The following is a 27,005-nucleotide window of genomic DNA, read 5'->3' as shown; positions in this document are numbered from 1 at the left end:
TTTGGGGGACCTCTGTTCCTGGGGGCACCCGTACAGTTGTAGGGCACCATCATACCCCTGGGGCATCACCACAGCTCCAAGAACACTCCTGTTCCCTGGGGACATCCCCATGCTCTTCTGGGGCACCCCCAAAGTTTTGGGCACCCCCCCCCCCCAGCTCCAGGGCACCCTGACAGCCCTCCGAGGGTGGCACTATTCCCTGGGGCACTCCCACGCTTTTGGGGACCCCCATCCCTTTGGGGCATCCTCCCATCACCCTGGGTCACCCCTGTCCCCTGGGGGCCACCCCTGCTTTTCGGGTCCCATAACCCTGGGATCATCCAGCCCACGGGACGCCCTTTTTCCCTGTGGACACCCCTATATCCCCGGAGCACCCCCATATCCCTGGAGCATCCCATTCTTGTGCAGACCCCCATACTCTGGGGCACACCCACATCTGCCTGGGGTACCGCTGTCCCCTGGGCACCTCCACACTTTTGGGGACCCCTCATGCCCCAGGCGCACCCCATATCCCCGGGGGCACCTCCACACTTTCGGGGACCCCCTTGCCCCAGGCGCACCCCAGATCCCCGGGGGCACCTCCACACTTTCGGGGACCCCCTTGCCCCAGGCGCACCCCAGATCCCCGGGGGCACCTCCACACTTTTGGGGACCCCTCATGCCCCAGGCGCACCCCATATCCCCGGGGGCACCTCCACACTTTTGGGGACCCCTCATGCCCCAGGCACACCCCATATCCCCGGGGGCACCTCCACACTTTCGGGGACCCCCTTGCCCCAGGCGCACCCCAGATCCCCGGGGACACCTCCACACTTTCGGGGACCCCCTTGCCCCAGGCGCACCCCGGATCCCTGGGCCCCCCCAACTGGGGGGACCCCCATACCCTGGGGCATCCTCCAGCCCCCCGGGGTACCCCTCTGCCCGTGCCCCCCCCCATTTGGGGGCACCCCCGCTGTACCCCGCTCCCCCGGCGCGCCCCCTCTCCCCCCCGCGGCGGGCAGATGGGCGGGGCATCCCGTGACGTCAGCGCGGAGGGCGGGGCGGAAGGGGCGGGAGCGCCTGCGCCGCCGCCTGCCGGCTCCGCCGCGGCCGGGGCCGGAAGTGACGCGCGGGCGCGAGAGCGGAAGCGGCGGCGCAGGCTCGGGCGGGTCCCCGGTGCGCGCAGCGGGCTCGGCTCCCTCCGGCCTCGGCGCCCTGAGAGCCCCTCCCCTCCCCGGCACCGACATGATCCTGCTCGAGGTCAACAACCGCATCATCGAGGAGACCCTCACGCTCAAGTTCGAGGGCGCGGCCGCCGGGTAGGGACGCCGGGCCGGGCCGGGCGTGACCGGGGCGGGGGCAGGGACGGGGGCGGCGGGGCCGGGACGGGGCCGCGGACTGAGGGAGGGGCGGGGGGCGCTGGCTGGCGGGGGCAGGGCCGTGCCAGAGGCCTGGGCGGGTGGGTCGGGACCGGGCAGAGGGGAGGGCCTGGCGGGTAGTGCCGGTGTCGGGTGGGGGCCCGGGGCATGGTAGGGCTGAGCGGGGCCGGGGGGAGCAGCGAGGCGGGATGGGGGCCGGGGAAAGGAGGGGGCTGAGCTGGGGGAGTTGGTACGGGAGCAGGATGGGGGCTGGGGGATGGTGGGGCTGGGCTGGGAGGGGTGGTGACAAGGCAGGATGGGGGCCTGGAGAATGATGGGGGGTAGGATGGGGGGCTGGGGAGCGGGGAGGGTAGAGCTGGGACAGGATGGGGGCCCGCGGGGTGAGAGGGCTGGGAGGAGGGTCGGTGCTGGAGGAGGGCGATCTGGGCGGGGGTGACTGACCTGGGAGCGGTGGAGTTGATCGGAGCTTGGGCAGAGTGAAGGCCTGGGGGATGAGGGAGCAAAGCTGGACAGACAGAATTGGACAGGAGAGCGGGGCTTGATGGGGTGGTTAGTGCTAGGGCAGGGTGGAAGCCCGGGGAAGGAGGAGGAAGGAGCTGGGGAGGGTACTGGAGATTGCAGTGTTGAGGCGGGCTGAGGGAGCAGAGCTGGAGAAGAGGGCCTGGGCAAGGAGGGAGCTGGGGGAAGGTGGATTTGCAGGGATGTTCACTTTGGGTAAAGCAGCTTTCATTCAGAACGGGCCCAGCGTGGTGCCAGCGCTGGTACAGAATGTGTGGGGGGAGCCGAGGAACAGGAAGCCTGTGTGTGGAGCTGTGGCCTTTTAGCTTTATCTTTGGCTTTGGGGGTGGGGAGGAGATTCTAGCCTGCCCCCCTTTGCTTTCCTGAGCAGGAGGGATGCAGGCCCACGGCTCTGTCACGGCCCCTGGTGCCAGCCTGGTGGGTGTCCTGGCCTCGGGGGTGTGTTGGGGGGGGCTGGTTTGCACCTGCATCTCTGGCTGGGACAGTTCAGTCCCTGGGGAGCCAGTGATTATTTTGCTGTGAGTGTTGCAGCGGGGCTGTGAAGGTGCTTGTCTGAGCACAGCTCAGCTTGAAAGAGTGTCCCTTCCTATAAGTGTCCTTATCTGCAGCCAAGCTACCCACAGGCTCGCTGCGCTGTCTGCTGGCCTGAGTAACACCGGGCACCTTTGTACAGAGACAAAGCCTTGAGAAGCAACGCGCGGTGGTGTTATCTCTGGGGTGGAGCCTGCCCTGGTGCCTCGAAGAGCTCAGCCCAGGCTGCTCCGGGAAGGGACACCCAGGCAGGTGCCTTTTTCTGCATCACCTTTTCCTCCAGTGGCTTTCGAAGCTGTCAGCCTTTTGTGTGCAGAACTTTGACAGTGGCCATTTCCTCTGCTTTCTTCTCTCAGCAGACTTCTTGCTCAAGTTTTTTTGTTTGGTTGATTGGGGTTTTTTTTCCATAAAATAACCTCACAGGCTGCACTGCCTTGCAGAATAGCTGAGCTGCTCGCAGGCTTTTTATTCTTCTTGAGCCTGATTGTTTAACGCAACAAGTTTCCCCAAAGCACAGGCACCACACTGGGAAGAGAGAACTCCCAGGTGACTGCTATGGTGTTGCAGCTGCGTCCATTAGAAAATATTACATGTACGGGGGTTAACAGTGTGTGTCACAAACACTCGTTCATCACAAGTCCATACTGAGGCACTCTTCCTGCTGGAGAGAAAGTGTACGTGCGTCCCTGTGTTGGTGTAAGTGTGGAGGTGGCAGCCTGTGGGTTTAATTGCGCCTTGAAACCCTGACTCTGTGCGACCAGAGCTGGGGTTGCTCACTCTGCACCAGCCTGCAGGCCCCCGAAGTTTCCGTTTCAATGTACAGCAAAGCCTCCTCGCTTCTGCGTCGGCATGCTTGCCTGGCGTACCGATTGTTCCTGGATCGATTCTTAGTGTGGCTGATGGTACTCTGCTTCTGCCTCTTACTCATCTACGGCATGTTCTTTTCTTTAGATATCGTTTCTAGATAAGTCTTGTGCCTGGAGTGTGTTGCTGGAGGAGAGGAAGTTATTTACTTCTGCATTTTCTTCTGTGCTTGTGCTGGGGCCCTCCTGTCCAGGCAAGCACAGGGTGGAGACAAAGATCTGAGATGTGCAGAGAGGTGTATTTTTTTTCTCTTGGTTTCAAGTCTTTTGGGGAACGGGTGTTATGCAGTGTTTATTCATGTGAAATTTCTTTTCCCTCCAGCCACAGTTCTGGGGTAATTCCTGTGGTGCTGAGCCTGGAGGCAGGAAGGGATTTGCTGTATTTCACTATTTTGGTGATGGTTTTCTCAATGTGTGTGTTGGGGACAGACATGGGACAGTCAGGGCAAGGTCAGGCCTTGAGGGATTCAGTGACTGGGAGGAGTGAGTCTGGACACTAGGACAGTGTTGGTTTTGAGTTATTGCTCTAAAACGGGAGCGGGGCAGATGCAACACACAGATTTGTCCGTAGTGGTTGTCTCAGAGCCAGGTGTGCCTGGTGGCTTCAGCGCCAGCCTGGGAGTTGGGCAGGGCGGGGTTTGTTTCCAAATCCTTTGCTGGAGACTTGGTCTGTAACGTGGGCTGTGTCACTCCCTCTGCTTCCCATGGCCACGCTGTGGCCATGATTCAACAGGCTCCCTGCAGGGCTTTCCTGGAATGTCAGGTGAGAGACGCTTCGTATTTCACCGTATCGTATAGAACTAGGTCACATTTAGAAATTGGAGCTAATAACTGCTCATAACATTATTGTCGTAAAAGATATGTCGAAATCTGCTCTGCATTAAGGTCCATCAACTGTCTGTGGAGTTCCCAGCGTGGAAGGTGCCTTGGCAGGCTGCAGACAGAGATCAGCACTCAAGGCAGGGCCTAACCCATGTCTAAGAGTCCTGCCTTGACAAGGTCCTTGTGGCTTGGCAGCATCCACCCATTAGTAGGGTAATTACAAATTTAGTTTGTTTTTGTGGGCAAAACCCATGGAAATCTCACCTCCTTGGACAGCCACCGTTGAACATTGGTAGTTAGATCAAGGTGGTGACAGGTAATGGACTTCAATGCAGCTGACTTTTTTTTTTTTTTTTTTACTTAATATTGTAATTTCTTGTTTTAAATCCATTTCCTTGAACGAACCACATTTTTAAATAAAGGCCTAAAGCTACCAGAATCTGTTGAAATAACTTGAGTTAGGAATTTGCTGGTGAAACTTCCAAGCATCGAACTGCTGCAGTGGGGGAATACCTGGTCAGTATGAAATGAGGCAACTTGTGAGCTTTTGCAGGTGTCAAGAGAATAAACTGTTCCATAAGCTTTTGACTAATTCATTTTGACTTGAGAAGTTGCCTAGAAGCTGGAGTCACACTTGGGTTTTCCTGTTTCTGATAGAAATGTGATGTGAGGGGATGAGCTCTACCAGTTGGAAGATTTTGTTTCTCACCATTGCTTCCCTTTGCTAACCGCACAGACAGAAAAAAACCCAAGAAACAATTTAAGTGTAAAACATTTTGATGACTGTCTTCTGTGTCTGGTGAATACTCATTCTGTTTAAGACATGGGAAGGAACTGCCTCCCAAAACAAATTTGCCATCCAGTTTTGTCCTCTAATTTAACTGACCCCAGTGAAAGTGTGGCACAGGGCTTCGTTCACAGGGTTTGGTTTTCCAGCCATACATAGCTTGCCCTAAATCTCTGGTAAATTAATTCTCTATCTCAAACTGTTACTTAGTATTTACTCACTGTGCAAAAGAAAACAAATTTGCATAGCTGGAGAACAGCGTGCCTTTTCCCTTGTTTGGGGGCGGAGGGAAGAGAATCTCAGATCTTTGGTTTCTGTACATCCTTGAGTAGGTACAAATCTGCAGGGCTTCATGACTATTAGCTACATAGGAAAACAGCTGAAGCTTGAACTTCCTTGATGTAGAGCGGTTCCTGTGAGCTGGCTGCAGAGCTGGGCTGAAGCTGCGCCCGCGTGCTTTATGGTATTTCCCATTTGCGGTCACTTTAGTGCTTGTTGGCTGTAGAGCTGAGCCCTTCGGACAGGGAGGCTGAGTGCTGGGTGAAACCAGGTAGCGTGAACTTTGTGTTCATGACGTGACATGCGAAGTGAGTTCATCGTGAGGAGACTGAGGAGCATCTGGAGGCTGTCGGGCCTGCCGGGAGGGTAGAAGAGCTTTGGGTCCTGCCGGGCACCATGGAGAAACTCCCTGCGGGTGTGGCTGTGGCAATCCATGGCTCTGGCGCTTCGGGGGAGCTCCGCAGCCCCACCGAAAACAGAGGTTGCTCCTCTGCCACCCCCTCCTTCTTGCTGACGCAGGCATTTCTATGGCTTCAGGGGAAATGGGATTGGGGAAGTGACCTAGGTTAAAATTAAACAGGCAAAACTCAGTATTTTTAGCACAGATGAGTTTCCTCATCCCATTCATTTTGTGAAGGCTGCTCGCCATGGTGCAGTGGGAGAGCAGGGATCAGATCTCTTTCCTTCAGCAGCAGTGGCAGGTGCTGGCTCAGCGTCCTTGCAAGCCCAGCCTGGAGCCGCACATCTCCCCCGGCACGAACTCACCTGCTGAAACTCAAGCTGCCTGACTGAGGAGTGCTCGGGCGATGCCGCTGGCAGAAAGTGGTACCCTTGGGTTCAGCATGGCATGGGCGGCACTAGTGGTAAACCTTGGCTGTCTGTGTTGACTGAGGGTGCTGTAGGTGTTGGAGCATAGCTCCTGGGCTGCCACAGCACATCTGGCTTCAGCCACCAGAGAAGGTGACTTTGCATTAATGGTGGATAGTGAACCACCTCTGTCTGGAGCTAGGCAGTGCTCTGCTTTCAGGCAATAGCACAGGGAACAGGAGGGAAGAGCAGCCCCGGTCTGCAAAGTGTTAGGCTTTCACAGGTTGTTCTGTCATCGCTCCAGCCTCAGTTTTCATCTTGGGTTCCCAAGAGGGGCCTGCTCTGTATTATCCTCTGAGAACGTTTCTTGCTGCAGCCACCGGTGCTTGACACCACAGAAGAATGGGTATCAGTCGCTGTACTGAAGAGCTGTAGTGAATGGTGTGTGCAAAATGAGGCTCTTCCTTAGAGACTCATCTCAGCGTTGGATCGCTCTGGTGGGGAACCACAGGCTACCTGCCTGCAGCTGGAACGGAGATACATGGGGTGAAGACCTGGCTGGAAGTGGACCTGCCCATACCTGTGCACTGCGGGACCGGCCCGTGCTTTGTCCACTGGGAATCCCAACGCCTTGCTACCAGCCAGCCTCCTCCAGGCTGCCAGGCCCACCGCGAGGGAGAAGCTCAGGCACGGAGGGATCACCTAACCGAGAGGGGAGAGCCGGCACGTGTGGGGGCTGCCGTACGCTGCTCGGCATCGCCCTGATGGAGCACTCCTGCTCGAGTTCGTGGTGGGTGTGCTGCCAGAGCTACAGGAGCTCTTTGATTTCGTACACTCCCGCAGCTTACGCAGAGTAGCTTTTGTTAGCTGAGTGGGGCCCAGGAGTGGAGGAACTGTTCAGATAATTTTAGACATTGCTCATAATTTTTTTATTGGGGTGACCTTTCTCTAGCGAGAGCCTGCAGTCTGTCACTGAATCTGTCTCGCTCTCTCCAAACTGTGTGTTGACTCTGGTAATCTGAAAGCTCTGCTCAAGAGCTTTAAGCTTTGAAATACCCCCTTTCTTCTTTTTTTCCCCTCTCCTCTGGGGCAAGAGATTAGAGTATCTGCATGCCTGCAGCTTTTAAAATAATTTCCATCCTCCTTTGTTGGGTACAGGCCTTAATTGTGATGTGGGAGATGCTTCAATACAGTTGTCGGCCAAGTTTGCATTTAGGTCTGTTTAATACAGAAGATGAGGGCTCTGTATAATTACAGTCTTCATTCTTCTGTTCTTAAATTTGTTGTAACATATGGCTAAGAGTCTCCGTGGCGCAAGAATGAAGCGAGGAAGTTTGGAAGTTGTCCGAGTCAAAATTGAGGAAATGCTGTCAGAAAAAAGATTTGCTGTTACTCTTAAGTGCTCGCTGGCATCTCTCCACGGGTGCTGCGGCTCTTTGTGGATGTTCTGCCGGGGTGAAAAATCTGATTTGAAGCTGGCTCTGTATTAGATAGACGGAGTGTAGGAGTCATTTGGAGGTGAAGAGGAGGAATGTGGGCAAGAAGACATAAAATCTGCCAGGGTTTTATTTTATTGTTACAAGCAGAGGGGAGATGGGATTTGGTGTAGATTTGACTTCAAACCTGATAAGTGTTATCAGAAAATGGACTGTTGCCGCTGCTTGGAACAGCTGCCATTTTAGCGTCTGAGTTCAGGCAAGGTTTTGCAGAAAGGTCTGGTCTGGATTTGGTGTTTAGTGCAGAGAGGAGCCATTTCAGTTATTCCCAGTATGAGCTGGTTTTATTGTCCATTTGGGGCAGAGGGTAGCAAACAGGGAAGGTTGCTGGGGGAGGCTATGTATGGAGGTAAGGAGCTTGCAGGGGGCCCAGCAGCTCTCTGCCTCGGGAGCAGATGGGCTGTACTGTCTGAAATCCTCTGAGCGTAGTCAGGCTCAGTTTGGTTCTTGGAGACTTGAATCAGGGGTGGAAGTGAACCCCAAACGAGCTCCCAGCTGCCCAGAGCCCTGCTTCGAAGTAAAATGCAGCAAGGATGGCTGGAATTTACAGTCATTCTGCGCTGAGCTGCTAAACTGCTGATTCTCACCATGGGTGTGGATGGGTCTTGTCGTGGAAGCAGGGGACACCGGACCGCACTAGACCGGGCAGAGCCCTTTGGGATCACGCCGGTAACCTGACGGTAACCGGTACCCACTCCGCAGCAGCGCAGCCCTGGTCTCAAGCCGGCTGTGCATCCGCTGCGCAAGAGCAGGGCAGGCTGAGAGGGCTAAACACGGAGAGGACATCGCTGTGCCTCCACAGCCGTCCCTGCTGCTATTTCTGTTGGCAGAAGATGGGGTTGGTGGAAGGTTGAGGGGAAGCAATTGCGTGCGTGTGACCTGCGGTGCTGTTGCTTGTCCGGAAGCCACGGGAGGCTGGAGGTGAGAGCTCCTCTCTCTTCTGCCTGGGGACTTCTTGATGGGGGAACAACAATTCGGGTAGCAAAAGGGGTGATTTTTCTGTTGGAGAAACGTTTTAAATAGCCAGGATAGAAATAAATAGAAGCACTTTAAACTTCGGGGTTGTAAGGCTGCTGAACTGTGAAGGGCTAAGAGAGCTTGCTTCACTCCCGGCCACACTTCTGATACCCTTCCCTGACCTCCCCTGGGTCGGGCCAGGCCTGGGTTACTTAGGTGTGTGCCAGGCGAGGCAGAAAAACCACCCTGCAGTAGATGACAGAGCTGGCGTGGCTGTGAGGAGCTCTGTATGCGGCTCACGTGAGCGCTCGCTTCACTGAGGCAGTGCCAGGAAGCGGTTGAATATTCAGCACCCAAAGTTCTGCCCAGTTACCTGCATTTCCCTTAAATATCTCCCCTCGTCACCATCCCCAAGTACAAGAACCAAGCCACTTGGTAAATCAGTGTTAAAATAACTTTTCTAAGAAATCATGCTTGCATGATGAAAGGTTCAAAAATGGGGCCGTGTTAGCTGTAAGCTTTTGTGTGCAGAACAAAGGCTCCCGTGCAGAGCCATTAACTGACTTCGGGTATGTGGTCTCGCACGGCTTCTTAAATAACACGACGAGTGATCTTCCTGCCGTCCCCCAGGGTACTAGGTGTGCAAGCAGGGAATCGTTGTCCTTCCTAGGCAAAACCACTCTGGTGTGCTGGCTGCCAGTTGCTTCCCTGCATTGCTCGGAGGGAGGTGCTGTGTTCGGAGGCTCTGCTGGGAGACAGGGCTCTGGGAGGCGTCAGCTCTATGTGCGTGGGGAATGGGGTTTGAATGGTGTAACTCTGCGAAGATGAAACAGAGGTTTAAGGATGCGTCCTCTTTAATATTCCTAGCTCTCGCGTGCCTGACTGTGCTATCTTTAAAGCTTCCTACATAGGTTTCTTTTTTTATAAAAATGTATACTGCCATCCAAGCTGATTCCCAAGTCTGAGTGTGGTGCTCTAAAAGAAGAGCACGTCTGCATCGACTGACCAAGTGGGATCAGTGGGATTTTCTTTCATCTCTGCTCTGAGCAGTCCTCAGTGAGCAGAAGTGGCTTGGATGTGGCTTGGGGAATTGATCCCCCTTTCAAGAGCCTGAGTTGAATAGGCAGCCAGGGATGCCCTGTGAGCCTCCATCTCAGGCCCGGCTGGGAGAGGAAGATGAGAGCGAGAGATGTCACAGGTAGTTGGCACAGCTTTTAAACTAAAGAACCTGCCTTGGGTACACTTGCACTGCTGCTTTAAAGTATGTGGTTTTTATCTTGAGCAATGCAGCACAAAAGACGGAGGCTCTCCAGCCTCCTGACAAAAAGGGCTGTTGGTTTTCACAGCTAATAACTTTCAAGAAGCAGCAACACCTCATCGTTTCCACTCAAGATCTCTGGCTGGGGGTTAATTCCTCCCTTTCCACCTGAGTAGAATGTTGTTGACCCGGTGCATGGTCTGGGATCAATGCTGTTCAGTGCCTTGGTCTCCCTGCATTGCCCATCTTGAGTTTTAGAACATCATGGTCATTCCTGGCTTCCAGGAATGAGGCTGTCTGCAGAAAAGGTGATGGAAGAACAGTGCTTTCTGCTGGGGAAAAAAAATCATTAAAACCTTTCCAGAATATGGTGAGGGAAAGTAGATACTGAGTCATCGCTTCCCCCCTTTCTTGGTGTATGTATCGAGGTGTAGCCAGTACCCAGCAGCATATGTGTGCGTGGACAGAGCAAGTTTTGGCAAAAAGGTTGAAGTTGGTCTTTGAGCAGCATGGTTGAGACCACAAGGCTGCCTTGGCACACTGGCTTTGGTTTGGGGAGTTATTCCAGTATCTTGGTTCAGACAGGTGTGAATGAACTGTTTCAGAGGCTAGATTTCTGTTGACAGCAGCATTAGCCTGTACTCTGTTTAATATTGGCCACTTTTGAAAAAGAAGCGGAGATACACTGTGAAACAGCAGTAGCAGACTGGCATTTTTATCCTGTTCTCATTCTCCACCCCTGCTCTCAGTGGTGGAGGTACCTTTGCATTGCTCCCTGTTGGAGAATGACTTATTAATACCAGTCCCCTTGGAGCTGCCAAAGCCATTATGTAGTGCCAGTCCCAACAAAATCGCTTTTCAGAAGCAGTTAGATCTTTCACAGGATCCTACTCTTCTACAGATCATGGACAAACTGGTAAATAGGATTTGTTCAGATGTTGTTAAATCGTCATACCCACAGTGGCTTTCTTTTGGCTCGTGAGGTGCTCTTGTTGCTGATCAGGGATCCCAAAGACCACACTGGGCAGTGTTAGAGCAAACCCAGACCTACGTTTTTTCCTGCAGAGGTAGTTGGCGTAGTGTTGGGGTATTTCGGAAGGGATGTGGGGGGGCAGGATGAAACGCACATCTGGAAAGTCTCCTTCTGTGGTTTGCTCCTAGCCCCGAACTTGGAGAAGGGGTCCTCTCTGCGAGTGAGTTATATCAATGCGTTTGCAGAGCTGCTGCCGACAATGAAGGGGTCACCGTGTCAGGAAGGATTGCTCAGCCTCTAAGTCCCTTGCATGAACTGGTATTGCAGGAACTTACAAAAGTGCTTCTGTCCCCAAACCTGTATCGTGGCTGTTCTGTACAGAGAATGTGCTTGTTAAAACAAACTCCTTAGTGATGAGTAGCTTTCTCAGACATTTCTAACTGGAAATCTGCGCTCTCAAAATCTATTGATAAACTATAAATAATAACAATGTCTGCCAGCTTCAAGGCCTATTTTACATCAGCTGGGGTAAAACTGGTGCTTATAGGAATGGGGAGAAGTCCGAGATTTCTTGTCAAAGGTTATCTGCTAGTTGAACAGCTGGAGTTAGAAGGGTTTTCAGGTAGACCTGCTTGTGAGAAATAAGGCATTATAAATTAATCCTCTTTCCTTCGCAGCTTGGAGGCTGCTGTTTGAGTTCTCATTTACCTCCTTTGTTTTCTTTGCTTTTTAGAAATAAACCAGAGGCAGTAGAAGTAACGTTTGCAGGTAAGCTCCACAACTCTCATGACTTCTCTGAAAAAAGGGCTGGCTCAAACAGCCTGCCCACAGTTATGCCTGGCGTGCCCAAATTCACCCAGCACCACTGCAGGGGGAGGAGAGCCACGCAGGGGCAGACAGAGTGGACAACCTGCAGCGTCCCCAGAGCTGGGGCTTTGTCAGCTGCCCCACTATTTTCTCTGTCCGTCCGCCTTCCCTGGGACTTTCCCCACAGCAGTGAGTTCAGTGGTGGCAGCACTTTGTTCGGGGTGCATGTGTGTGTGCTACATAGCTCTCTTACCTCGCCTGCTCTCCAGTCCTGCCCTTGATGCTCCTTGTTATTAGGTCTTTAGCACCATCTGTTTTGGGTTGTTAGAAAGCTGGCTCGGGGTGACAGGCAAGATGAATTCATCGCCTGAAGTTTGTTCTCCAGGATGAGAAATGCCAAGGAAGTTCAAGTGTTCATTCAGCAGATGATTTTTTTTTTTTTTTTTTTTTTTTGCTTCTGTTATCAAGAATCTGTGTAAGCTGCAGAGTTCCATGGGGAAGTGGAGCTTGCTATGTAGCTGGAGGGTTGCCTTTCCCTGCCTCCTGCCCGTTCTGCAGTGAAGTGGAAGCTGTCTCAGCAGGCAGCGGCTGAGCTGCCTTTGCTGGCAGAGATGTTTTCTCCTCCAGCCTGCAGCTCTGACCCAGTGGGCATGTCAGTCACTTTCTGTGCTGGCCATCCAGAAGGCTCCCGTCTCTGCCTGTTTGCATCCTCATGCACTAAGCACAAGCAGATTTGCCAGGGATGCTAAATGACACTAGACTAAAGCTTTCTGTGATGGACAGCTGTCAAAACTCTTTCAGCCCTTTGAATGATAACAGGTCTCCCTACATGACATTACCACTTTCCTTAATTATGGGTTTCTCTCTTGGTGTATGTGTGAGAGCTGGAGCAGGGGAAACTCACTTTATGTAGTTCCTAGAACATGTAGGGAAGACCTTCCTCAGAAACAGGAATTAGTTCCTGTTCCATCATGTTTCTCTCGCTTGCTTCATAGACTTCGATGGAGTCCTTTACCATATTTCAAACCCCAATGGAGACAAGACAAAAGTGATGGTCAGTATTTCTCTGAAATTCTACAAGGAACTCCAGGAACACGGTGCTGACGAGGTGAGTGAGCATCTCTGGGCCTTGAGCCTGCAAATGCTGTCTTAGCGTGGGCAATGCCCTTGCGATGTTAGTGGGTCTAATGTCTAACCCCTAGAGAAGCATCTGAGCTCCCATCTCACGCTAATCAAAGGAGCAGCCCTGTGCCAACCAGGAGTCCTGCTTTGCTGCAAGACAAGGGCAAAGCGTGTTCACACTCTCTCATGAATACAAGGTCAGCTTATATGACCCTACAGCTTGAAAGGCAAAAGGCACCACTAAATTTGAAAGTCCAAATGAATCTGAGGCCTGAACAGAAATAGGTTTCCCTGACTGATGTGCTGAGCCTGCAAGTGAAGGAAGGCGCCAAGACAAACCTGGAGTCCCATGGTGCTGCTCTTCTGACTCTAGCCACACGTGAGAGCAAGTGATGGGCTCCTGCTGTGTGTGCAGACCTTGTTCCCTTTTCGCTGCTGCTGTGTGAAGTAGCAGGTTCAGTTCCTGTTGAATGGGCTGGGGCTGCAGAGGGCCATTTATGGTAGAAAGAAGGAGCCTCTCTGAGCTGTGGTTGGGTGGCGAGGCAGGAAGTGTGACTCAGTTCCCGAGTCAGTTTTCAAATCTCCTCATGTTAGCAAATGGGGTTCACCCAGAGCTCTTCAGCAGGCTTTTGCCTCTGGGTATCTGTCCTTGGAGGAAAACAAGGAAACTGCTCCATGAGTTTATTGAGAATCTGGCAAGAAACAGGGGGTTTGAACCCAAAATGAATTCCTGCAAGTTGCTACCAGACCTACCAATGTCAGAATAAATATGACTGAGCGTCCTGCTTTCCTGGTTCCTGTATGCAGAGCTTTCTATGAGCAGCATTGCCTGCTACGGAACAGGGTAGCAGGAGCTGCCCCACTGAAGGTACTGCTGCTGGCAAACAAGAGAGTCAAGCAGCCCAAATGGTGGAGCCCTCCCAGCATGTTTAGCAAGGATCGGCATGGTGCCTGGTCCCAAGAGAACCACTGTGGTGGGCGAGTGGCTGACGCCACCATGTGCCAGCAGCCACCGTGGTGACGGCTGGAGAGTGGTGTTCCTGTCTGACCCCCGCTGCTGTGCCAGGCCCATTGCTCCATGGGCCATGCTGAGAGTGCAGGCAGCTGACAGGCAACTTCCCGAGCTTTGAGAGGAAGATGGGATCTCTGCAGGACTGCCCTGGGAGGGCTGACTAAATAGAAACTACGTTTTTTAATCGCCATTTAGCAAACTCTTGCTTTCTGTGCTTCCCTGGAGATGATGGAGCTTGTTTCTGCTCCATCTTTGGTGCAACCCCACTGTGAGGAACACAAAGTGGTGTTCCTGCTAAGACAGAGCATCTCCCTGGGCCGCTGCAGGCAGGCAGGCAGGCTGTCTGCTGAGGAGGTTTTGGCATGCAGAGAGCCCATGCATCCTCTCTGCATGGTAGTGGGTGTCATCCCAGGAGGGCCAGTTCTGCCACAGCATTGTTGTGTTCTTCTCTGTGGAATACCTCCTGTTCCCAGCCCCCTCATTGACACAGAGCTATGGCTTAGTTGAAAATTGCCATTGATGTAAAATTCATCTATGACTATGTTTGAAGAAAGGTTTTTGCTGTGCTGTAGGCGGCTCTGCTTCTGGGAGGCATCCAAGCTGCCTGGCAGTCTCCTCTCCATCCCCATCTGTCCTGTGCAATAGTCTGAGGCAGGACGAGTAATTGCCTGGCCGTGCTGCGCCTGACCCCTGCTCTGAACTTGCTTTCCCACAAGGAGAGGGATGGGGCACGCTTTGCAGTGCCTTTGTACACTTTGCATCTGCCTTCGAATGGGAGGGAGGGTTGTAGCCCTCAGATCTGTTGCATCAAGCTCTGCTGACAGTTCTTTGAAGGTATGAGTCATATGGAAGGGGTTTTTTTCTCCACATGAGTTCAAGACTAAGAACAACTTTTAAAAGTTCTAGATTTGAGTCCTGTCCTGCAGCACGTCCCTTGTCAGTGGGGTTCAGGGAGCTCTGTCTAGAGTGAGAGCAGCTAATAATACTAGAAGCCGATGACTTTAATATTTGTCCAAGTTCAGTTGGACTGGGGGAGGCAGATGCTGAATTTTATGTTTCTAAATGGAGACTGAACACGGCCTGGGCAGCACGGGAGGAAACAACTCTGATAGCTTGTGCTCTCAATGTTTAATTTCTTTCCTAGGTATTGAAGAAAGTCTATGGAAACTACTTGGTAAATCCTGAATCAGGTAACCCTGCTACAACATTTACTCTGTGTGTCTGTGTGAATGCAATTCCAAAATGACTTAAGGTCACCTCAGAAATGCTCAAATGAAGGCTGCACTTCAAGAGCTTGATATCTGGGGCTCTCTGTACAATGAATGGCAATTTAAAAGGTGGCTCAGGTACGTCAGGGCTGAAGTAGCTTGCAGCACAAGCTGTAATTCTTGATGCAGCCCTCCTCTGGGAAGCTCTGTTCCTCACGGTTGGGGTCTTTGTTCTTCTCAAAGACGCTTTGTGAGACAGAGGAAAACCATGGTTACCTGTGACAGCATCTCTTCCTACTCACTGCAAAAACCTGGGAGCAGTTCAGCCAGCACATGTGTCTGGGAGCTCGGGAACGAGCCCCAGGAGTGTTGTCATGGCCATGCGCCAAGTTCAGGCATGGCTTCTGGTGATGCTTAGAGTGGGAAGTACTCACCTCTGGGGCTTCTGGAAGGGCTTAAGGCAAAGGTGGGACTGTAGATGTCTCTTTTGGGAAAATGTCTCTGGCTGCATTAAGGCCCTGCATAGATTATTAAGGTTAGTGGCTGTCCCTCCCCAGGTTACAATGTCTCTTTGCTCTACGACCTGGAGAACCTTCCCGCAGACAAAGACGCTATTGTGCACCAAGCCGGCATGTTGAAGCGCAACTGCTTTGCTTCGGTCTTTGAGAAGTATTTCAAATTCCAGGAAGAGGGCAAAGAAGGAGAGAAAAGAGCCGTCATCCACTACAGGGACGATGAGACAATGTAAGTGTTCAAACCAAGCAGCATGGGAGTCGGACAGCTGTCAGTACACTCTCCGCTCCTGCTCACAGCTGTAGGTTGTGGTGGAAAGTCAGGAAATCCTACTGCTCCATGCTTTGGCAGGTTAATAAGGGCCTTTCCTGGCTGTCGGAAGTATCCAGTGAGGGTAATGCTCATCCCTCGGACTGCAGGGATGTTACACAAGCATCTTTGTTAGGGGCAGTGCTTGTGGCTGCATGCAGGAGAGGAACTGGCTGCTCCCAACAGAAATGTTTTGCTCCCTGTAAATACTGTCTCAAAGGAGGGGAGACTTTCAGCAGCCAGGCCTGTGAATGATTGTCGCATCTACTTGGCCTTGTCACGTGGTTGCTTCCTCTTCCAGTTGTACTTCTTAGCTGCCGTTGACAGCTGGGTTCTCCTTTCTCACCCACCTGCAGGTATGTTGAGGCGAAAAAGGACCGCGTCACGGTTGTGTTCAGCACAGTATTTAAGGATGACGATGACGTGGTGATCGGAAAGGTGTTTATGCAGGTATGGAAACTGAATTACGGGGAAAGGGTCGGGTCCTCGATTCGGATGCCTTCTTGCTTTAAGCAGCATTGCCGAACAAGCATGTGTTAGGCTGAAGTGAGCTCACAAGCAGTTTAATGCACATAAATGCTTTGCAGGGCTTCAGGCTGCACTGGGATGGAAGAACCATGTTATCAGGCATAGGCGGTGTATTTTCTAATCCAGGCTCATGCATTGGCATCTTTATTATCGATGGTCTTGCTCATATGGACAATCAAACATATTATGTGTTACAGATGAGAATCACCACAATGAATACTTCAGTATCCACCTTAAGGCCCTGTAGTGCAGTTAGCTGTGGTGTAGGGATTGCTAGCCAGCTGAGGAGCTGAGTGTGGTGAGGAGCCTGTAGAGGGGGAAGAAAGGGTGAGGCGATGTTGTGCTGTGCCTGGGATGGTGCTGAGAGTTGTCTTCACCTCGAAGTTTGTTCCTACTAATGTTCAAATGCTGCAGAGAGACTCAGCAGCTCAGTGAGGCTGCTCTCACATGTTGCGATGGGCTCTCAAATTTGAGCTTTTCAAAGCTATGAATTTGCTTAGTTTGTGGGCTTGAATCAATCATCATAATGCCAAGTACTTCTGGACTCAGCTACCCTTTGCAACTGCCATTTAGCCAGGAAGCATTCAGAGGCCCGTAGTAAACACTTTGCATGTCTGTTAGGGACTGCATGCGGCCTGTGGAGATTGAGACATTTGCTTACAGCTGGGGAAGGCTCAGTGCATGCTGGTACGTGTGTTCATCCGTGCTGCTGGCCCACCTAGCTCACCTTGTGTCTGCTGAAGCACCTGGGGAGCCTCCTGCGCAGGCACTGCCGTGGAGCAGGGCCCTGCAGGGTGTTCCAGGGCTAGAGGAGCTTTAGCCCATCTGTTCAGGCGTGCCAGGCCATGCTGCTGATAGGCTCATTGACAGCAAGTTACTGTCCCAGTTTGCTGGATACCAGTTTACCTGTGTTGGGGGTCATTAGAACAGGGTCTGTTGTGATGGGAATCGTATCTTACAGCTCTGCTGTCTGTGTTCTTTAGCTACAGGCAGGGCATCTGCTCTGGCTTTTAGCTTTTCCCCACCAGCATATCCCACAGCCTGGAATTCAGCTTTTAAAACAGGGAGAGAGGCGTGAGGTGAACAAAACAGGGTTTGTGAGGCTCCTGGGGAGGTGGCAGGACTTTAAGGAAGCAGCTGTCCCCGAGTCTCCATGTCCCAAGTTCTTGGTTTTTACAACAGCAAACCCTGCTCCTGCCCAGCCACAAGAATTTCCACTCTGAGTCACGCTGGCTCCTTCCCTCCAGCTATTGCTCTTGCATAATGCAGCTCAGTCGGGCATGGTGACTGTTAATCTGGGCTGTCATGGAGAAAATCTGACCATTAACTAACCAGTGAAGCCATTTGAACCATTTCAGCCTCTGGCATAAGCAGGCAGAAGTGCAAGCTAAGCATTTCATTAAGAAAACCCCAGTGAACTACTCTGTTCTCTAAAAGGGGCACAGATATTCCTGCCCTTCCCAAGGTGAGCTGTGCTCAGAAGGGAGGAGAGGCTGAGGGTGGCTGATGATGTGTAGCTTGGGCTGGGGGTCAGTGAGGCAGAGGGGAGGCTGCCCTGCTTTGGGCAGGAGAATGGTGTCTGGACTTTCCCAGCCCCGTGTAGGGACAGTCCTATAATTCCTGAAATGCGGAGCCAGTTCATTTCACGTCAGGTGGGGGTCGTGCTGCTGTCAGAGAGGTTCCCTGGCGGAAGGGATCTCCCTGCCTGGAGGTATTGTTTCAAGGTGTAGAGAAGTGTTAGGAGGAGCAGGCTTCGCACACAAGCTGCAAACCCTGTACATGCCTCTTAATGCCTAGGCAAAGACTCTTGGTGGGAGACGCTTTCTCAAATGGCAGAGCCTTTACGCTAGGTGCGATGGAGACCTCACAGCCCTCTCTGAGAATTTCCTGTCCTCTGTGGTGATGGGTGCTGCCTGCTTTCGCTGGAAGCATTGATGGTGTTGACTTTCTGGCAGGAGCTGTGCTGTCTCAGGTGCTTGCTCAGGCTGAGGTGTGCCTTCCACAAAACACCCATGGCAGGAAGTGTGACACTGAAAGCCACTCCAGCTGAGGGGCTGCTCTAGAGGCAGATGTAAACCCAGGACAGCCATGCATTTTGGTCTGGTTTTGCTGGGTAAAAGGATTGTTTTCCAGAGGTTTGGCCTGATGGACTCGGGAAAGCTGGGAAACCTCCTGCTCAGTTGCCCTGTGGGAGTGGGGAAACCCCATTTGCTTTCTGTGTCGCTGGAGTGCCACAGTGGGACTCACCTTCGCTTTGTCTTGTTCAGGAGTTCAAGGAGGGTCGCCGGGCCAGTCACACAGCCCCACAGGTGCTCTTCAGCCACAGGGAGCCGCCCTTGGAGCTGAAAGACACAGACGCAGCGGTTGGCGACAATATTGGCTACATCACCTTTGGTAAGCAGGCAGCTCTGAGGCCTGGGGACACTCGGGGAGGAGAGAGGTTGCTGCTGCTGCATGAAAAACAAAAACGAATTCACCTTCCCTGAGTGTTCAAGTGGGTCACTGGGGGCTGAAGAGACTCTGGAGTTGCATTCTGCGTTGTCTGTCCCCTTCGGTGTCTCCCTTTGCTGTATCAGGTCACCTCAGCTCTGCTGCAGGCAAGAAGGTGTGGAAGTGGACAGTGAGCCATTTAGTGTCTGCCTAGAAAATAAGTTCAGCATTTGGGAGCAAGGGAAGGGTGGCTTTGCTTGTGATTTTGTGGAAACTGGAGGTTTCTGGTGGGAGGTTTCATGCAGGTGTATTTGTAGCTTGTCCAGCTGCAGACACCTGTGCAGTGCTTGGTCAGCAGAGGTGAGCAGGAGCAGGGCAGTGAGTTCTGCTTCTCCAGCTCTGCCTCTTTTCTCTGGGCCAAACACTTCCATCTCTGATGAGCCACTTTCCCCTGCCTGCAGAGGTGCTGGCCAGCAGAGTCATCACTTCCTCCTGGGCAGCGGTGCTGAGGGCTGAGCTGAGGAGTCCAAACCCTGCCCTGTTCAAAGGGAAAGGTCTCTTCCAGAGAAACTGGGAGTCATGGTTGGATGTGCCATTAGGGTCTCTCAGGCCGGCATTCCTGCAGTTCGGAGCACAGAAACTGCAGGGAAAGGTGAAGTTAACACTGCCCTCCTCCCGTGCTGGGAATGGTGCCTTGAGGTTAGGGCAGCTCGTCAGCTATGGGAGGGCTGTCTAATGGCAGGTCTGGGACAGCGAGCAAGACTTCATTCTTGTTGAGATGCAATTTCCCTGTTATCTGATCTGACAGTCCCAGGTGAGATCATCACCAAGACAAAAAGGTCTTTCAGCCCTTGGGTCTGGGATGCTTAGCACAGCACCAGCCTGTGGAAAGAGCAAGCCACCAGGCCCCTGCAGTGACCAAGTCTGGCTGTGTCACAGGGCCGGCAAGCTGCCACGCAGGGATCCACAACCGATTTCAAGATCCAAGGGCAGACTGGATCTTGAAATCAGTTGAGCAGCCTGGCCGCCTTTGTCTGCCTCCCAGCTTTCTCCTCCATTTGCTTCTCCCAAGCACTGAAGTAGCGTCATGCAGTTTCCTACAATGCTGTCATCTCTGGGCACTTGGCCTTGCCTGCGTCCTCTGGAGTGCACAGCTGTGTCCAGGCTGCTGTGGGAGACGTAGAAAAGTGCTGCTAAGCCCTGTGTTTAAAATCATAAGTGCTGCTTAATCGTGGTATGTGTCACAGTAAAGGGCTCTTTGGAGAGAGCGAAGTAGGCATTCAGAGCAGCACACCCTGAAGCCCTTGGGTAGCCTTGGGAGGCACTAACGGTTTGTGTCACTCTCGTCTTTCAGTGCTGTTCCCCCGTCACACCAATGCTGCTGCCAGAGACAACACCATAAACCTGATCCACACATTCCGGGACTACCTGCACTATCACATCAAGTGCTCGAAGGTACCAGGGGGACGGGGCTGGGGGATACAGAGTAGCTTCGGCCTGTCTAACCTGGGTGCTGCAGGACAGGAGCATGGGGCAGGGGTGCCCTCCTGAGAACTCACTAGGGTCTGGTGGCATTGCCCTCCCCAGTCATGCAGGGGTGGCAAGTGATGCATCATCACCTTCTCCTTGCTCTTTGGTGCATGCAGTGCCTGTTTGCCTCCCATCCTAGCAGTGAAGTAGGATTTTTCCCTTTTGGATCTGGTTTTCTTTCTTTCTGGGAACAGAAATTAGGGTAATTGTTTGAGAGACCTGGCTTTGCCCAGGGCTCAGGCAGCAATTTTCAGTGTTGCCTCCTGAACTGCCCTTATAGCACTGTGGCTGTGCAGAGCTAGGTGCTTTCCCAACTAGGAGCAGAAAGATAGCTCCTACCCCATGTCCTGAAAATCTCAGCTATGAAGACGGGATCCTGACATGTCCCCGTTTTGTCCTAACAAAATGCAGGCCTATATTCACACGCGTATGAGGGCAAAAACATCGGATTTCCTCAAGGTGCTGAACCGTGCCCGTCCAGACGCAGAGAAGAAAGAAATGAAAACAATCACGTGAGTAGCAAAGCGGGGCCTGGCTCTCTGGGCTTCTCTGCTAGCCACAAGCTCGCTCCTTCTCAGCTTGGCATACTCCAGTCTGGGGAGGACTGGGATGCTGTGGGGTGACCAGACCAGGGTCTGATGTCCTGGGACCCCATCTGAGAGAGAAAGGGGGTGTTTCATAGTGAGGTGCTTGCCTGCGTGCCTTGAGGCGACTAGATCAGGGTGTGTTGGCCTCCCAGGACCCCTGTGCTCCCTCCACCACACTGACTTACTGGCTCGCATGTCCTTTGTAGGAGCTGGATCTGTGGCAAACCCTGTGCCGGCAGGTCCTTTGCGAAAGAAGGCTCGTACACAGCTCTGTGAGCCCTGGTGTCTCGGTTGTCCCCCCTGAGCCCATGGTGGCACTCGTGGGGGTTTTCCCCTGTTGTATTAAAGCTGGCTGATTGGCTCTGGCGGCAGCTCCAGCTCACGGGGGAGAGTGGTCACGTTCTTCCTGGGGGTTTGCAGATGCTGAAGCAGATTCCTGCTGCCCAGAGCCGTCTGCAGCTCCTCAGAGCCCCAGGCTGCCCTCGGCCAGCAGATGGCTGGGGCCAGGAGCACTCCCAGGCCACCGTGCTGGCTGGCTGGCTGGCTCCCTCTTGTGAAGAAAGCAGCTCGGAGCAAAGTGGGTGGAGGAGAGCAGTTGTGTGAACCTGTTTCCCTCAGGTCCTTTACTCTGTGCTGATCCCAGAGCCCCTTGGTGCCCTTTCTCTGTGTGTCCTGGCACGTCCCCCCTTTGCCTTCTGCTCCAGGGCAGCAGGGTTGTCCCCTCTGTGAAAGCCTGCCCCTTCCCACAGCCCCGTGACCTGGTTCTGCAGCCACAAACACCTGCAAGCTCTGAACCAGTGGTGCCTGCTTGGCTTTGAGAGCTCGGTGCAAGCGTGTGCCCCACCAAAAGCCCCGCAGCCACCCTGGGGCACCCCAGAACAGCGCTGGGGGCTGTGCTGACCTCTCTCTGCATCCTTTCAGGGGGAAGACGTTCACAACCCGTTAACACCAGGGTCACTGGGGCTGCCGTGGAGGATGAAGGTTGGGGCACTTGCTACCCGATAATCGTAGCTTTTAATGTTGCACCTCTGTGGGCTCATAAGGAATTCAAGCAATCGGGGTCTGTTTGTACAACAGTTTGGGGAGTAATCTGCAGAAACGAGCTGTGCTTGCGAGGACTTGATCGTTCCAAGAAACAAAACCTTAATTCCAGTTTGATTGACTTAATTTCTTTTCTTTTTTAATTTTTTTTTTCTTTTCAAGCTGTTTCGCTTTGCAATATGTTACCGGAAATAAGTTGCAGTATTTCTTATGAGAATAATGCAATATTAACTTGTTTTCTTCTGAGTATTTGAGTTCAAAACTCCTGTATCTGAAGAAATACTGTTGGGGTTCATTAATAAAGGAGATCTTTCTATCTTAAGGGACTGTGGGGCTTTGGCTTGTCAATGCATGTGGCCTTGCCCTGGAAGGGGTGTTTGGAGTCACAGGCACAAGGGGGATAATTACTGTATCCCAGAGCAAATTACTTGTGGTAATCTCTGTCTTGGGGGCTGAAGTGGGGGTGCTGTGCCCGGGTCTAGGAGCGAGTAGCGTGTTGTGTTAGGGAACTCCCGGGCTGCACAAAGCAGAATTCTCCTACCCTCAGCTAGCAATCTGCACCCTTCCCTCGTACCCTGACCACCTCGTTCCTCCTAACAGGGAGAGCTAGGATGGGGTCTCTGCTTCCACCCAGACCAGCATAAAACTGTCTGCCATTGATCCTCAGGCCACGGTTGGATGCTGGAGAGATCCCTGAGGAGGGAGGGAACACAGCTCCCCAGGTCCTCTTCCCCCCCAACAAGCAGAGTGGATGGCATCCAGTTAAGTGAAATAATTTATATAATTAAAAGACATTTTCATACAAAACCCCAGGCTTGGCCCCCAGAGGGTGAGGGCAAAGCAGGGCAGGCTGGAAAATTACAAAGCACGCACTGGAGAAGGGTGGTGAAGCCCATCTCCCTCATCCCTCTGTACACGAGCCACCTGGCAGAGCCAGGACACCATCCCCTCAGCACAGTTCCTAGCGATCGGGGCGCTGGACGCAGAATACTTTGGCTTGGTGGTCACCAGAGGTCGTCACCACAATGGAGGCATCCCTGGGGGGAGACAGGGCTCAGAGATGGGGCTGGGGGCTTTAGGCATCCCTCACCAACACCCCTGGCCCAGCTCTGACCTGTCTGACTCCCGCCTGAGACCCTCAAGTCTCAGTATGGACCTGGGTCTGTCCCCTTCCTTGAGACCAGACCCCAGGGGCACCCAAAGGAGAGACAGCTTGTGATTCGAGTTCCTGAGGCTGGAGGCCCCTGCCACCCCTGGTCCCTCCACCCATCAGGGAAGGGGTCTAGGGGTTCCCCGCTCACTTGTTGACGGCAAAGTCGAGGATTTCAGCCGAGTGCCCTCGGTACTCGCTGATCATCTTCCCCGAGCGGGCGTCCCAGAGCCGCACGGCCCCGTCCAGGCTGCAGGTGTACACCACGGCCGAGCTCTCCTCCCACAGCAACTGCACGATCCCCGACTGGGGCAGGGGGAGGCCACAGGGTGAGCACTGGGGACACCCAGCAAGTCTCAGCTCCCCCCACATGCCCACCCCCCAGTGTTGTCACCATCCCCACAGATAGGAGAGCCAGTCCCCAGGGCCAAGCTACAGGGCACATCCTCTGTGCAGGGACTGCGGCTGCCTTTGGGGAAGCCAAGGGGCTGAGGGAGAAGCACAAATTGGGAACTGGCCCCAGGAAAGCCCCTGGGCTCCAAGGGAGGTCTCAAATGGGCCCAAAGACATCCCCCCCCTCCCTGAGGCCTAGGGAGAGGGGGTAGGGCAGTACCTCGTGTTGGCACTTATGCCTCAAGGTCTGTGTGGACAGGTCATAGATAGCCAGCGTGCCGTCCAGGTAGCCCACAGCAGCCAGTGGCATCCTGCAGAGAGTGGAACAGGCATTACGTGGGCCTGGGGGAAGCAGGGATGGAAGCACGTGAAGGATCAAGGTTGAAGGCAAACCCTATGTTGAGGGCTACAGTGTATCGAGAAGATGAGGGACAACACAATGGCCGGAGGCATGAAACCCAACAGGACGGCAAGAGTCAGCAACCAGCCCGGGGTTCACGAGGGAGAAGACAATGTCCTGGTAGCAAAGATCCCCAGCAGCTGTGTCTGGAGGGTATCCCAGCCAAACAGTGGTCCATCAGGGTAGCCCAGAAACCCAGCAGGTTGTGGGGAGGACTAAGCAGCTGGTGTGCCTTTGTCCTCCATTTCACACCCAAGTGACCCGGGATCTCCACAGCCAGCTGGGGAGGATGGAGGTGAGAGAAACGCAGCAGAACGAGCGCAAGGGATGGAAATGGATCTGTTTGTAAACAACCCCTGTAAGATCTAGCACTGAAGAGGGGCTGTCCCCACACTCACACATTACAGAAGCCCAGCGACTCCACCGAGTTGGACTCTGCCTCCTCGCCCTCGCCAGTGGGGGCCTTGGGGGCCACGCTCTCCATCTTGAAGACGCACACCACCTGGGTGGAGGGAGGCTGACTAGTCCCCGATTCACACCGAGGTCCCCTTCCTTACCCGGGATCAAGCCTACACCCCCTGGACACCAAGGCCCGACCCCAAAACCTCGGCTCCTGGGAGCAAACAAGGGGGAAACTTCTTTCTAAGAACCCAGCGTGACCACCCGGCTACAGGTCCCACCAGTAGCTGGGAAGAAGCAGTTGTGTTGGCCAAGGGCGCCTCCTGCTGGCTGCCGGTGGCCCCCACAGACTGCTTGGGGCCTGCAGAGCCCTGAACTAGCCGGAGACAGCGGCCTGGCCCAGGACAGGGGCTTGGGAATCCGGTCCCCCAGGGCTCCTGGCTCTGCCCCCGCCCACACGGACCCACCTTGCCCGTGGCGGAGTTGACCAGCTTGGCGTGACAGTCCACAGAGCCCGTCATGATCAAACTGCCATCCTGGTTGCTGGCCACACACGTCAAGGGGTCCTGGTGGCCGTCCTGGCCTGGGGGGTGAGCAGGAGAGGCATGAGCTCCACATGTCCTCCCCGTGGAGACCCAGTGGGCCTCAAAACCCACCCTCCTGCAGCCTCCACCTTGCCCAGCTCTGCCATCACCCCGGTGGCAAGGAGCAGCCACCTGTGGGGACAGGGAAACCCAGCACCAGGCTCCCTCTGGCAGCTCCTGGCCTCGGACAGTGCCACCTCTTCACCGGGGCAGAGGTCAGAGCCCACTGGAAGTGGCCATTCCCCAATTAGGGAGCCCCCCAGGTGATTACCCTCTTCCCTACCTTTCAGGACATGCAGCGAGGTTCCCTGCTTCAAGTCCCAGATGCGCATGGTCCCGTCCTCGTACCCCACCACTGCTCGCTTCCCTGGGTGAGACAGAGCCAGCGGATAGAGCCAGAGCTCCCCTCGTCCCTCCACCTCCCGCTCAGCACAGACCGGCAGAAGCAGGAGGGCAGATGGCAGCAGCAGGATCTGGTGACGTTCCCCACTCCAGACAGCTCCCGTGCCTCACCATCAGGCAGGATCCTGCCACACGTGGCCGGGCATGCAGGGCCCTGGAAGGTTTTGCAGTCTCCACTGGGGATCTTCCACATCCAGGAGTTGCCATCAGCCGTGCCCGCCAGAAGGACGTGGGCTTGAGGGTGCCACTCCATCCACTGGGCAGGGAGAGGGACAGGCAGTGTCATGGGGGTGGCATCTCCCCTGCCACCCAGCTGAGTCCTGGCTCCTGGCCCGCGAGCTCCCCACGGCACAAGGGGTCCCACCACTCACCTCCAAGTCCCCCACCTCAAAGGACCAAACTTCTTCCTTGGCGTCCACCCGCCACACTTTGATAAGCCCAGACATGTCACCCGTGGCCACAAACACGGAGTCGTGACTGAAGCCGGCACAGGTGACCGAGTCCTTGTGTCCTAGAGACGTTGGGGGACAGAGACTGCTCAGGCCAAGCTACGGAGGATGGTCAGGAACCTGGCTCCAGCAGAGCATCGGCTGGGGAAGACCATGTCCAGAGAGACGTGGCAGGGAGGGGACACGGCCACTCACTCGGACAGCCTCGAGCACCTCACCTGAGCATTCGAACAGGAGCTCTCCGTCACTCACACGCCACACAAAGGCCTTGTCGTCCTCCCCGCCCGTCACTGCCAGCGTGTTGGTCTTGGGGTCGAGGCTCACACAGAAAACAGAAGCTTCACAAAAGAGAAGAGAGAGGCTACATGGCTCGGACGCCACTCACGCCCCACCCGACGTTCCCAGGGGATCCAAACCCCACGCAACACCAGGTCTGGGTGGGATGTCAGCGAGCTGAACTCCCAACCCAAACCAGTGGGAATCTGTCCTTCCGGCAGGGGAAGAGCAGCACAGGCTGTCTGCTGAGCTCAGGGCGAGCCACCACGGTAGGAGGCTCGAAGGGCTTCTCTACCGGAGCGTGAGTTAGAAGCGAGCAAAGCCCAAGGCATCGCAGCCCTGAGCCGTGATGGCTGTCCCAGGGAGGGCCGGGAGACGGCAGCCTGGCAAGGACCTGCTGTGCGCCTTGCTCTGCGGAAAGCCAGGGTGGGAGCAGGTCCCGAGGGGGACCCCGGCTGCCGCTGCCCGCGCCCACCACTCACCCGAGTGGAGGGAGAACGTGACCTCGCTGTCGTCCTGCGCCTCCATGCCCTCCTCCACCCCCTCGTCGTCCTCCGTCTCCCAAGCCTCGGCGTCGGGCTCTTCCGCCCCCTCGTCGTCAAAGTCCACGTCCTCCATCTCGTCGGCCAGGTCATCTGCGGAGGGCGAAGGTCAGGGCGCGGTCGCGGCCTGCCCGGCTCGGCCCTCCCAGGGCAGGCGGCCGGGGGACGGGGCAGCGGGGGGGACGCGCGATCCCGATGCTACCGCGGCCGGGAGACCCGGAGCAGCGGGGCCGCGAACGAGCGAAGCGCGACACGGGGAGAGACCGCAAGCCCGGGGGGGGGGAAACGGGCCGGGGACCCGCGGCCGGGCCGGGCCGGGCCTGGCACTGGGGCGGGGCCGGAGCGGGCCCGGTGCCCCGGCGGGAGGCCGGAGCCCCCGCAAGCCCTGCCCGGTGCGCGGCGCGGGGCGCCCCGTCTCACCCGGCCCGGGCGGGCCCAGCTCCACCACCTCGATGATCTCCTCGTCGCCATGGAAGCCCAGCGCCCCCGGGCCCTCGGCGGGCTCCATGCCGGCCTGCCCGCGCACCCCACCCCGCCGCCGCCGCTTCCGCCGCTCGCCCCGCCCTGGCCAATCCCCGCCCGCCGCCCTCCCGCCTCAGCCAACCCCGACCCGCGCCCTCACGAGGACCCCGCCCCTTCCGCCAGTAGCGTAGTCCGGCTCCGCCCCGCGCGG

The 27,005-nt window shown here is 54.8% G+C and overlaps 2 protein-coding genes across 3 annotated transcripts; one reads left to right on the top strand and one right to left on the bottom strand.

Annotated features, from left to right (window-relative positions):
• The first annotated feature begins 1,104 nt into the window (after positions 1-1,104).
• On the top strand, positions 1,105-22,064 carry ARPC2 (actin related protein 2/3 complex subunit 2). Its single transcript, XM_075512256.1, has 10 exons — positions 1,105-1,298; positions 11,384-11,418; positions 12,453-12,565; positions 14,736-14,781; positions 15,357-15,543; positions 15,978-16,071; positions 18,417-18,543; positions 19,934-20,034; positions 20,521-20,621; positions 21,618-22,064. The coding sequence occupies exons 1-10, from the start codon at positions 1,225-1,227 to the stop codon at positions 21,640-21,642; spliced, it is 903 nt and encodes a 300-aa protein (XP_075368371.1). The 5' UTR covers positions 1,105-1,224; the 3' UTR covers positions 21,643-22,064.
• On the bottom strand, positions 21,864-26,895 carry AAMP (angio associated migratory cell protein). 2 transcript variants are annotated; one of them, XM_075512249.1, is made up of 11 exons: positions 26,753-26,895; positions 26,273-26,425; positions 25,733-25,852; positions 25,437-25,576; positions 25,177-25,321; positions 24,947-25,030; positions 24,547-24,662; positions 24,079-24,182; positions 23,501-23,591; positions 23,039-23,193; positions 21,864-22,774 (listed from the first exon to the last, which is right to left on the bottom strand). In XM_075512249.1, exons 1-11 carry the CDS (start codon positions 26,838-26,840, stop codon positions 22,699-22,701), a joined length of 1,272 nt encoding a protein of 423 aa, XP_075368364.1. In that variant the 5' UTR covers positions 26,841-26,895; the 3' UTR covers positions 21,864-22,698. The 2 variants fall into 2 exon arrangements, with proteins under 2 accessions (XP_075368364.1, XP_075368365.1); XM_075512250.1 differs by lacking the exon at positions 23,039-23,193.
• Positions 26,896-27,005: the final 110 nt, after the last annotated feature.

Source organism: Mycteria americana, chromosome 9, assembly GCF_035582795.1.
Source record: "Mycteria americana isolate JAX WOST 10 ecotype Jacksonville Zoo and Gardens chromosome 9, USCA_MyAme_1.0, whole genome shotgun sequence".
Lineage (NCBI taxonomy): Eukaryota > Metazoa > Chordata > Aves > Ciconiiformes > Ciconiidae > Mycteria > Mycteria americana.
This window is presented reverse-complemented; position numbering and strand designations above follow the sequence as displayed.